General features: G+C 45.0%; 1 protein-coding gene across 5 annotated transcripts in view; it reads left to right on the forward strand.

Annotated features, from left to right (window-relative positions):
* Positions 1 to 12,809, forward strand: part of ptpn20 (protein tyrosine phosphatase non-receptor type 20) — a 283,839-nt gene that overhangs the window by 198,682 nt on the left and 72,348 nt on the right. For all 5 annotated transcript variants that reach the window (XM_067972632.1, XM_067972634.1, XM_067972633.1 and 2 more), the window contains 3 exons: positions 2,033 to 2,203; positions 7,074 to 7,248; positions 9,304 to 9,514. In XM_067972632.1, coding sequence (XP_067828733.1) covers positions 2,033 to 2,203; positions 7,074 to 7,248; positions 9,304 to 9,514 — 557 coding nt within the window. The remainder of the gene's footprint in view (positions 1 to 2,032; positions 2,204 to 7,073; positions 7,249 to 9,303; positions 9,515 to 12,809) is intronic.

The following is a 12,809-nucleotide window of genomic DNA, read 5'->3' on the forward strand; positions in this document are numbered from 1 at the left end:
TTTCTGGGCCCTGCGTTGGACCTCCAGTTGGCAAGATGTCCATGTGACCTGCTCTGATGTCACTGGCAGTACTGCCCTGTAAGCAGTCATTTGTAGGTGCACGATAACAACCTGTGGTGTTGATTTTTCCCTTCCTCTCTGCCTGGCCTCCCCTTGATGCTCCTCTGCCATGACGTCTTGACTGAGACACGTAACTCGTTGATGGTGGAGGGGCAGGGACAGGGACATCACGTGTCTTGCGTCCCATAGCTTCGAGGCACAAGAGGCTGGAGCTGAAGCACCTTAGCACTTTTGGTACGGAACTCTCTGAATGGAGGAGGCTAACAGCCAGCTTATACTGTCATAACCACTCTCAGAGTGGCACATCAGCAGGTATTTATAAAAAGAAAGAAGAAAACAGCTGCAAATGCTGGAAGTGTGAAATAAAAGCATAGCAGGTCAGTCAAATCAATGGACATGATTATCAGGCAGTTTCTATATCGGGCCGTGGATTCACCTCACTGGTTTACTGCGCCAACGGTGACGACGAAAATTACTCCCATTCGCCTTTTCTCTCTACAGATGTTGACCAACCTGCTATGTATTTGCAGCTGGTTCAGCGTTATTTTCTCCCGTCTACACTGCCTGCTCATGCCGCTCTATGATTGTGGTAATAATAAGAACATAAGAAATAGGAGCAGGAGTCGTTCATATGGCCCCTCGAGCCCCATGGCTGATCTTTGGCCTCAACTCCGCTTTCCCGCCTGATCCCCATATCCCTTGATTCCCCTCGAGTCCAAAAATCTATCAATCTCAGCCTTAAGTATACTCAATGACTCAGCATCCACAGCCCTCTGGGGCAGAGAATTCCAATGATTCACAACCCTCTGAGTGAAGAAATTCCTCCTCATCTCAGTCTTAAATAGCCGACCCCTTATCCTGAGACTATGCCCCCTAGTTCTCGACTCGCCAGCCAGGGGAAACAACCTTTCAGCATCTACCCTGTCAAGCCCCCTCAGAATCTTATATGTTTCAATGAGATCACCTCTCATTCTTCTAAACTCCAGAGAGTATAGGCCCATTCTACTTACCGTCTCCTCATAGGACAACCCTCTCATCCAGGAATCAATCTAGTGAACCTTCATTGCACCGCTTCCAAGGCAAGTATATCCTTCCTTAGATAAGGAGACCAAAACTGTACACAGTTCTCCAGATGTGGTCTCACCAAAGCCCTGTACAATTGTAGCAAGACTTCCTTACTCTTGTACTCCAACCCCTGGAATGATATTCAAACCCTCGTTCACCTACAGTTGGGTGCATTTCTGCACCACTGTACATATATACAAGCTGAGATCGAAGGGTTTGGGGTTTCACTGAGCATCGGCTGCATTTATACTGCACCCAACACATTGCAATACAACTATAAGAGCACCTCTTCCAACTGGTTCCAATATTACATAGAATGACACAGAATTTACAGCACAGAAACAGGCCATTCAGTCCAACAGGTCTATGCCGGTGTTTATGCTCCACACATGCCTCCTCCCACCTTACTTCATCTCACCCTATCACCATATCCTTCTATTCCTTTTTCCCTCATGTGTTTATCTGGCTTCCCCTTAAATGCATCTGTGCTATTCGCCTCAACCACTCCATGTGGTAGCAGGTTCCACATTCTCACCACTCTCTGAGTAAAGAAGTTTCTCCTGAATTCCTTATTGGATTTCTTAGTGACTATCTTATATTTATGGCCCCTAGTTTTGGACTCCTCCACAAGTGAGGAGATTGAATTGCTACACACTCATCTTCTGGCATCAGTTCCATGTGTGGAGTAAATGCTGCAAAAGTTCTAGCAAATTCAAAGCATCCAGTAGGAGGTAATGGAAATGTTGCATCACCTTCCCACAAGATTCTTTTCAATGACAGGTAAATGCATGGGAAGCCACAAATTCCCATTGAGTGGCACCTTAAACATGACAGTGTGATTGGGTAGAGAGAGCAAAAATACATGTTGCATTCATTGTTATTATCACCTCCTGATTCTTTTCTTTAGCCCATTTTACGGGAATATGAGATGTTCGTAACCTTGAAGAAAAATAAGAAAGGAAGTCTGGGTTTCACCATGGTGCGCAGCAAACTGGACAAGAGCTATTACATCCGGGATGTGCTGGATAATCCCGCCAAGGCTGATGGGAGACTAAGAGCAGGAGACAGGCTCATAACGGTAAAGAAATGATCAAAAAAGAATAGGTTTAAATACCTGGTCATTCTGTGTGCCAACCATCAGCGTTTCACATTGACGGCAGTGTTTTGGAGGCCCTGTCGATCTATCATCATTGGCCTTCAAAAATCAAAGTGGTTGGGCCACACTCTCCTCCAGTCCCACTTCTCCTGGGCCTTGTGACTAATGTGTTGGAACATGTCCCTGAGTGCTTTCTGCACCGCTTCCAGTGTTAATGGCTGGGATTGTAGCCTCTATATACTGTAGGTGGGGACTGTTGTGAGAATGAGAGTTCCTACCTACTAATACAGAAGCCATTAGCACTGGGAGTGGTTCAAAGAGATGATAGAGAACTTTTTCAGTGCATTAATCAACGAGCTCAGGTACGAGTCAGTGGGGCAGTGGTGGGGGGGAGATGGAAGGCATTGAAAGAGGGGAGACGAGTGGCAGGCATTGAAAAGGGGGAATAGTTGACAGCGAAATAAGTGGGAATGGGTTATTGAAAAGGGGAAATGGACAACAATGAAATGGGGAAACAGATGGCAATAGAGGGAAGAGCAAATGGAGGATAATGAAGGGGAGAGGAAAGGGGGAAGAAGCTGGAAGAGGTGCACTGGCATGTCTAAGGGAGAGTTTGCTAGTATTAGCTGAGAAGCAGCAGTGAGAGAAAGTTTCAACATGAACAGGAAGGGAGGGAGCAAAGAGTGACAGCATGAACTTTGGGTGGAGGGAAGAGTTCCAGAATACTTGAACTAGAAGAGTGGAGGAAGATTACCATGGGTTGGAGGGGGAGAAAAGTACCAGTAGGAACTGGAAGGGTTGGAAAAGAAGAGATTTTCTCTGTGTCAGGGTGGAAAGTTGGATGGTCCACGGTGTCTCTGTGAAAGGGTGGGGTACAGTGTCTCTTTGAACAGGTGGGGAGTTGGAGGATGTACAGTGACTCTGTGAAAGGGTGTTGAGTTGCAGGGGGTACAGTGTCTCTGTGAAAGGGTGTTGAGTTGGATGGGTTACAGTGTCTCTGTGAGAGGGTGTGGAGTTGGATGGGTTACAGTGTCTCTGTGAAAGTGTGGGGAGTTGGAGGGGGCAGAGTGTCTCTGTGAAAGGGTGGGGAGTTGGAGGGGGTACAGTGTCTCTGTGAGAGGGTGGGGAGTTGGAGGGGGTACAGTGTCTCTGTGAAAGGGTGGGGAGTTGGAGGGGGCACAGTGTCTCTGTGAGAGGGTGGGGAGTTGGAGGGGGTACAGTGTCTCTGTGAGAGGGTGGGGAGTTGGAGGGGGCACAGTGTCTCTGTGAGAGGGTGGGGAGTTGGAGGGGGTACAGTGTCTCTGTGAGAGGGTGGGCAGTTGGAGGGGGTACAGTGTCTCTGTGAGAGGGTGGGGAGTTGGAGGGGGTACAGTGTCTCTGTGAGAGGGTGGGGAGTTGGAGGGGGTACAGTGTCTGTGTGAGAGGGTGGGGAGTTGGAGGGGGCACAGTGTCTCTGTGAGAGGGTGGGGAGTTGGAGGGGGTACAGTGTCTCTGTGAGAGGGTGGGGAGTTGGAGGGGGTACAGTGTCTCTGTGAAAGGGTGGGGAGTTGGAGGGGGTACAGTGTCTCTGTGAAAGGGTGGGGAGTTGGAGGGGGTACAGTGTCTCTGTGAGAGGGTGGGGAGTTGGAGGGGGTACAGTGTCTCTGTGAAAGGGTGGGCAGTTGGAGGGGGCACAGTGTCTCTGTGAGAGGGTGGGGAGTTGGAGGGGGTACAGTGTCTCTGTGAGAGGGTGGGCAGTTGGAGGGGGCACAGTGTCTCTGTGAGAGGGTGGGGAGTTGGAGGGGGCACAGTGTCTCTGTGAGAGGGTGGGGAGTTGGAGGGGGTACAGTGTCTCTGTGAGAGGGTGGGGAGTTGGAGGGGGCAGAGTGTCTCTGTGAAAGGGTGGGGAGTTGGAGGGGGTACAGTGTCTCTGTGAGGGGGTGGGGAGTTGGACAGGGTGCACTGTCTTTGTTAGTTGGGTCTGGAGTGAGAAGCACGCTTTTGTGAACCAGAACCGGGCAAGCGGGAGAGGGTGCTGATGTGGGAGAGTGAATATTAAAAAAGAACAGATGATCCCAGTGAGACGAGACTGAATGAATTTCTGACACATATATGGCATCCATCTTTGTTCATTAGCAGCTCCTCAGTAAACTATATTGTACACTGAGTAACTGTTAAGGGGAAGTGTTAAAATCTATAAATTCCTTAGTAATATTTTGAAATCTGCTGATAAGTTTATAGAGCTCAGGAGACCTAATCACCATTATAAAGTTGTTTGCTTCTGTATTATAGGCTGTCATTGTGCAGGAAAGCATTGTGAAAAAAAATCCCCTGTTTCTTCATTACTCTGTAATCTGACTCATTTAAGCACTACAACGCAGGCTGAAGTTAATAAAAAGAGGGTCAATAATCCTTTGGAATTTAATTTATTTATTTAGTAGCAACTCAGGGCAAGAACTGAAAAAAAATTCCCTTCGTAGCTCTTACAATGGAATGTCAACCTTGTTAAAGCTGTAAACCACTCCCCACCCTTCCCCAAATTATATCAGAAATGTACCTAAAAATACAGCGTCACTGGAAATAGCTTTCAGGTTTCGAAACGTCAGCATACTCAATTATATTAATATTGTGTTTGTTTACTGTCGGTTACAGTGGAATTACTAAATTGTTGCAGTTTTACTGGTTGCTTCACAGTAATTTCAATTTTACCTCATAGTGACATTGTCATTCTCTCTCCCCCTCTCCCCACCTCCTGCCAAATCGTCTCCCGTTCTCTCTTGAAGGCATTGACTCATCCTGCAGTTGGGTTCCAAGATAGGAACTGGAGGAGGCCATTCAGCTCTCAAGCCTGTTCCGCCACTCAATTAGATCATGGCTGATCTGTATCTCAACTCCATTTACCCACTTTAGCTCCTTATCCCTTGATACCATTACCCAACAAAAATCTATCGATCTAAGTCTTGACAGCTTTAATTGACCCAACACCCACAGCCTTTTGGGGAGAGAGTTCCAGATTTCAATTGCCCTTTGTGTGAAGAAGTGATTCCTGATTTCACTCCTGAATGGCCTGGCTGTCACTTTAAGATTACGTCCTCTTGTTCTGGATTCCCCTGCCAGAGGAAATAGATTCTCCTTATCTACCCTATCCATACCAACAATTAGCATCAGCCTTGGCTCAGTACTAACATTCTCGCCTCTGAGGTAGAAGGTTGTGGGTTCAAGCCCCACTCTGGAGACCTTGAGCACATAATCTAGACCGACACTTCAGTGCACTACTGAGGGAGTGCTGCAATGTCTTTCAGATGAGATGTTAAACTGCCCTCTCAAGATCCCATGGCATAATTTGAAGAAGAGCAGAGGAATGGCCAACATTTATCTCAGCACTAATCTGGTCAGCTATTTCATTGCTTTTTGTGGGACCTCGCCGTTTACAAATTGGCTCCTACTTTTGCCTGCATTACAGCACCGATTTCACTTCAAGGGCATATCACTGGCTGTGAAGCACTTTGGGATGTCTTGAGGATGTAAAAGATGCTATCCAAATGCAAATTCTTTCTTTTTCTCTGGTTACTCAGTCAAGATGCCGCTCTTCATGTGTGAGTTTAGACAATGAATGTTGACGGGTATTAGGGGCAGGTGGAATCACAGTCAAGTGCGATCTTGTTTTCACTCAATGTTCACACCTTTTCCGGCCAAAATCACCGGATGATGAGCCAGAGCAGAAACCCTGACCGATATTCTTTCCTCTCTGGCCAGTCAAAGTTGAAGCCAGTTGTCACGCTGAAGCCTACCACCAGGCCGAGATGAGCTAACTCTGCACGAATGAGGAATCAAACCTGCTACCCGCCTGGCCTGTGTGGTTCATTACCACACTACACATTGCATTTGCCCACTGGACCACTGAGGGGAGACCTATGATGCCGCTAAGTTTCAAAGCAGCACGCTTTAGAGGAGCTCTCCCAACCATTTGTGTGCAAATAATGATGACTGGACTAAGAGGGGCTGAACTCAAATGTTTTCTGATGAAGTCCACCTAAATCCACCTCTTTGTGGTCATGTGGCTCCAATTTGTCAATATGAGAATAAGTCCACCGTTTATAAATTCTTGCAATTTCCAGTTGCCTTCTGATCTCACAACGAGCATTTAAATATGCACCTCTCCAGTTAGGCCCCAAAGGACCTGATTTGTGATTTAAAAAAACAAACTTATTTTGAAGTGCAGCCAAAGTTGAATAATAGGCTCGAGCCCAGCTCAAATTTCTGGCTCACCCAGTTTTATTTCCGACCGTGACCTTTGAACAACAATATCCACGTGAGGCCATTAAATGCCAATGAGTCAATGAATGGCGGTATGGGAATGTGCAGCACCATTCAGGAGGAATATCAGCAAACGCTTTTTCATACAAAGGGTAGTAGAAATTTGGAACACTCTCCCCCAAAAGGCTGTTCATGAACTTTAAAGACTGAGATAGATAGAATTTTGTTAGGTGAAGGTATCAAGGGATATGGATTAAAGGCAGGAACATGGAGGTGAGCTGCAGATCAGCCATGATCTAATTGAATGGTGGAGCAGGCCCGAGGGGCTGAATGGCCTACTCCTGTTGCTGTGTTCCTATGAACTGTCAGGTCATGGATTCATATTCATCATTCTGCACATGGTGACTTCGGGGAGTAGCAAAACAGACACCTGGCCATTCCCCATAAAAGAGAGGGAACAGTTTGGGAGAGTGGTATCATAGGGCTGCTCTTGTTGACATCTGCATTAGCAGATCTGAGAACCGACCTCCAACCGACCTTGGCGATCAGATAAAACAGAAAAATAACTTGAAAGGTAAAAGGGTTCATTTACGTTATCTTCTCCATCGTGATATAGGTAAATGGCTTTGATGTCACAAACATATCGCATGAGAATGCCATTGACTTGCTACGATCAGCTCCTGTCAAACTGACCCTGATGGTAGGCCGAGCTGCCCAGAACCTGCTTCCACCACTGCCTCTGGTGAAGATCCCTGATATCATCCTACAGAAAGCGCCAAGTGGACAGTTAGGTACGTAGCAAAAGGGGACTTTGATTGACATTTTTTTTTGTAGTGGGCCTACACTGTCCTTGGAGTTATGTTGCTTTTAATTTTAATTTTGCCTCCAAGTAATTGCCTCACACTGAGAAGTGATGTTATTTCTACTAAAAAAAGTACTTGCTGGTATTTTTATAAGCACTATACGGAGGTTGGCCTTGTATATAGAAAGAAAAACATGCTGGAAAATTCCATGAAATAGTACCTTGTGTTACTGCAAAATACAGTAGACCCTCTTGATAAGATTCCCTTTGGGAGCCATGTATGTTCTAGTGAGATGCTTGTTTTATGGGGTGTTTCTTAAAATGGGAACCATAAACAACATGTAACTCGAGTGTTATGATCACCAGGCTACTGTGTAATATTTTTCTAAAATATTTTTCTTAACATAAAAATGGCCACCTTGTGTTGAAATCAAAACTCTGACTAAAATGCTTTGTTTGGTTGGTTGAGTGTAATGTCTGGCTACATGGAAATCATCACAACCCACTGGGAAACATGACAGAAGATGCCAGTTAAAAGGGCCTGACAATTTTACACCTTTTCTACATTCTCACTGTAGCTTAATGAATAATGCTGAGTCTGTAATTGTTTAAGAACATCATCAGATTTTATATTGAACAATGTCCATGTTCAATATTGTATTATTTTCTTGACTATTTTGCAAGTTTTTCATTTTTCTTTCATTTTCTTTAAATCTGGTGTAAGGAAGAGAGAATCGTTTGATTTCACTTGATGCTTCAGTTCCACAAGCAAACACGGTGGGCACAATTTATTTTGAGAAACCTAGGTGACTGGCCAAGCCCTAAGGTGCAGGACACTGCCAGGGTTGAAAAGAATCGAGGCGGTAAAGATAAGGTAAATCGAGACCTGGCGGTTTGGTGACCCCAGGCTTCGGTTTTGGGATTTTCTCTGCTTTTTTTTACATCCAGCACAAGTGCAATTGGAAGGCTGGTTCTGCCTCCTGTTCCCAGTTTTGCTGTTCCTCGTACAAACTGGGCAAGGCACGTGCAGAAAGTATTCAAGTCAGGTCAGGACATCGCTTGCCCTCTCCTACCAGCTACATTTTCGCTGCTTTGGCATTGATAGCCGAATCGTCTTTTGAGGTGACATTGATAATTGTGTATTCAGATGGAAATTGTGGCTAAATTTACCATTGTGCCATCTTGGGTATTACATTGATAGGGAAGAAATGAGGAAACTTAAAAATGTCACAGAGATTAATGCAGACCCAGAATTGATTATAAAGCAGTGACCTTATTGTGGAGCTCAGATGACATCTTAAATTTATGGATAGAAATTCCTGGACTTCATATCTGACCTTTGAACCATAATGTCTATGATATCACTTCCAGGTACCATTACCCTCTATGACATCATCTTCAAGTTTCCTTGAGATGAGAGCATTTTAGAATCACTCCCTTATGTCGTTTATTTTCATTAATAGTGTAAAACGGGAATATTTCACACACAGTATATTTTGGGCTTCGATAGACCTGCGAGTAAAAGAAAGAAAGAAAGACTTGCATTTCTTCCTTTCCTCCTACAATCTAACATTCAGGCTTCACATAGCTAACCATTCCTTCTTAGTTTATTTTATTTTCTCTTCTACTAATTTGAACTTTGACGATGTCCTGCCCGATAAGCCTTTGGCCCCTCACTTAGATTTCTTATTATTTATCATAATAAAAACATATTTTGAATTGGAAAGAAGGCTGTTAATGTTCTGGCCGCAGTAACGCAGCAGAGCTAGTTTCAGTTAGACCGCCGGCCTTGGCAATCCATTACATTTTTATATTGTTGATGAAGAGGAAATGTGTATTTGGGAACAGAAGTCATTCGTTATATTTGGAAACTCAGTGTTTAGTTTTTTTAAACTTGGTTAGAATGACTCTAAGATTTAGTAAATGATCTTAACTGGTTTTCATTTCCCACAGGAAGCTGGTGATTATATTAACATGCTCTAGTCAATGTGTTACTAATATTCTTTGCTGTTGGTCTCATTCTAGTTTGTACTTGTTGCTGCAGGCTTAAAGTTAACAGGGGGAATAGGCAGTAAATGGCAAGGCGTTTATGTGCTGGAGGTAGTGCCAGATTCCCCTGCCAGTTTGGAAGGAAGCCTGAAGCCAAAGGACAAGATTCTTTACATCTGTGATACGTGTACCATGGGCATGACCTTGGACGATGCAGTGAGAACTTGTGACACTGAAAATGGCCAAATAAAAATCAAGGCCATGAGGTAAGGCAGACTTTTTGTAAAGCTTCGCAAAATGGTGTTGCCTCATTGTTTGCAGTATTTTTTATTTGTTCATGGGATGTGGGCGTTGCTGGCGAGGCCAGCATTTACTGCCCATCCCTAATTGCCCTTGAGAAGGTGGAGGTGAGCCACCTTCTTGAACCGCTGCAGTCCGTGTGGTGAAGGTTCTCCCACAGTGCTGTTAGGTAGGGAGTTCCAGGATTTTGACCCAGTGACGATGAAGGAACGGCGATATATTTCCAAGTCAGGATGGTGTGTGACTTGGAGGGGAACGTGCAGGCGGTGTTGTTCCCATGTGCCTGCTGCTCTTGTCCTTCTAGGTGGTAGAGGTCGCGGGTTTGGGAGGTGCTGTCGAAGAAGCCTTGGCGAGTTGCTGCAGTGCATCCTGTGGATGGTACACACTGCAGCCATTGTGTGCCAGTGGTGAAGGGAGTGAATGTTTAATGTGGTGGATGGGGTGCCAATCAAGCGGGCTGCTTTGCCCTGAATGGTGTCAAGCTTCTTGAGTGTTGTTCGAGCTGCATTCATCCAGGTAAGTATACAGTATTCCATCACACTCCTGACTTGTGCCTTGTAGATGGTGGAAAGGCTTTGGGGAGTCAGGAGGTGAGTCACTCTCTGCAGAATACCCAGCCACTGACCTGCTCTTGTAGCCACAGTATTTATGTGGCTGGTCCAGTTAAGTTTCTGGTTAATTGTGACCCCCAGGATGTTGATGGTGGGGGATTCGGAGATGGTAATGTCGTTGAATGTCAAGGGGAAGTGGTTAGATTCTCTCTTGTTGGAGATTGTCATTGCCTGGCACTTGTCTGGCGCGAATGTTACTTGCCGAGTTGCAAGACCCAATTCTACGAAGTCACCTGGAATCATTCAGTCTAGTGGTATATCAATAAAGGAAAAAAAAAAATCAAATTTCAGATTAACTGCACTCATCAGGTCTTCTCTCTCAACATGTAGCCACTGAGCTGAATTCAGCTATGTGGCAACTCATGAGCAGCTCCATTGAGAATCCTGCAGATTGATATCCTGTCCATGGAAGTTCGAAAGAAAGAATTTGCATTTACACAGCACCTTTCACAATCTTAGAACATCCCAATGTGCTTCACAGACAAGTAGATTTGAACTATCGTCACTGTTGTAATATAGGGAAATACAGCAGCCAATTTGTGCACCACAAGGTCCCACAAATGGCAATGAGATAAATGATCAATTAAACTTTTAGGAATGTTTTAAGAAGCCAGTGTCCAGTAGGTGGTCCTACTTAGACAAGTTGGTCAGGACACTGGGAGAGCTCCCCTACTCTTCTTTGATTAGTGTCATGGGATCTTTTACATCCACCTAAGAGGGCACCTCAGTGTAACATCTCATTCAAAAGACAGCACCTCCGGCAGTGCAGCTCTCCCTCAGTACTGCATTGGAGTGTCATCCGAGGTTACGTGCTTGAATCTCTGAAGTGGGGCTTGAACGCTCGACCTTCTGACTCAGAGTTGAGTGCTATCACTGATCCAAAGCTGAGAACTAAAGTTTATCACTTCCTTACCTGTTGGGTATTGCTGTCCGAATAAAGACTGTGGGGGTGATTTTAAACTCCAAGAACGGGTTGGTTGGGGACGGGTGGGAGTTGAAAATAGTTGTTTTTTTGGGTTGCAACCGCAAAATTTTTGGACTTTGCATTCCCAGTGGGAAGTCTGTACTTTCACACGCCGATTTTAAACCTGGAAATAAAGCCGGGTTGCAGTCGCGACCCAAAAATAAACTATTCTCAACCCCCACCCGCCCCCAACCCACCCGTTCTTGGGGCTTAAAATCACCCCCTAAGTTACAGTACATGTGTAATTAGCCATTCTTGTCCATTTTACCCATATGCAGCAACACAGCAAAGGATATTTCCCACGACTCAGAGAACTTGCATTTGTATCGTGCCTTTTACGACCACAGGACGTCCCAAAGCACTTCACAGCCAATGAAGTAATTTTAAAGTCTGATTACTGTTGTTTTGTGGGGAAACGTAGCAGTCAACTTATGCACAGCAAGGTCCCACAAACAGTAATAAAATTAATGATCAGATAATGAAGTTGATTGAGGGATGAATGTTAGTCAGGTCACTGGGAGAATTCCCCCATTTATTGGCTTCTTGTGTGTTGGTGGGAAGGAAATATGTCAATACAATATTGGAAAATGTCAATACAATATTGGAAAATGTGAGGTTATGCACTTTGGCAGGAAAAATCAGAGAGCAAGTTATTATCTTAATGGCGAGAAACTGGAAAGAACTGCAGTACAAAGGGATCTGGGGGTCCTAGTGCAAGAAAATCAAAAGGTTAGTATGCAGGTGCAGCAGGTGATCAAGAAGGCTAACGGAATGTTGGCTTTTATTGCTAGGGGGATAGAATATAAAAACAGGGAGGTATTGCTGCAGTTATATAAGGTATTGGTGAGACCGCACCTGGAATACTGCATACAGTTTTGGTCTCCATACTTAAGAAAAGACATACTTGCTCTCGAGGCAGTACAAAGAAGGTTCACTCGGCTAATCCCGGGGATGAGGGGGTGGACATATGAGGAGAGGTTGAGTAGATTGGGACTCTACTCATTGGAGTTCAGAAGAATGAAAGGCGATCTTATTGAAATATATAAGATTGTGAGGGGGCTTGATCGGGTGGATGCGGTAAGGATGTTCCCAAGGATGGGTGAAACTAGAACGAGGGGGCATAATCTTAGAATAAGGGGCTGCTCTTTCAAAACTGAGATGAGGAGAAACTTCTTCACTCAGAGGGTAGTAGGTCTGTGGAATTTGCTGCCCCAGGAAGCTGTGGAAGCTACATCATTAAATAAATTTAAAACAGAAATAGACAGTTTTCTAGAAGTAAAGGGAATTAGGGGTTACGGGGAGTGGGCAGGAAATTGGACATGAATTTAGATTTGAGGTTAGGATCAGACCAGCCATGATCTTATTGAATGGCGGAGCAGGATCGAGGGGCCGATTGGCCTACTCCTGCTCCTATTTCTTATGTTCTTATGTTCTTAAATGATTATGTCGTATGCATATGATACTAGTCACTATTCTCATTGGGGGTTAGGGACAGGTAAGCAGGGTTTCTCTGCGGTAGAGGTGGCTGCAAGGTGTCATGCCTGACAAACCAAATCAACCGTCTGCAGAAGAATCAGTAATCTAATTCTGAACCAGGCAGGTCCACAGCACTCCAGGGCACTGTTGATGATTGACCAACCAGCCTGGCGCACTAATAGAACCTGGAAGGATAGACTTATCACTGGA

This window comes from Heptranchias perlo, chromosome 36 (genome assembly GCF_035084215.1).
Source record: "Heptranchias perlo isolate sHepPer1 chromosome 36, sHepPer1.hap1, whole genome shotgun sequence".
In the NCBI taxonomy this organism is placed as follows: Eukaryota; Metazoa; Chordata; class Chondrichthyes; order Hexanchiformes; family Hexanchidae; genus Heptranchias; species Heptranchias perlo.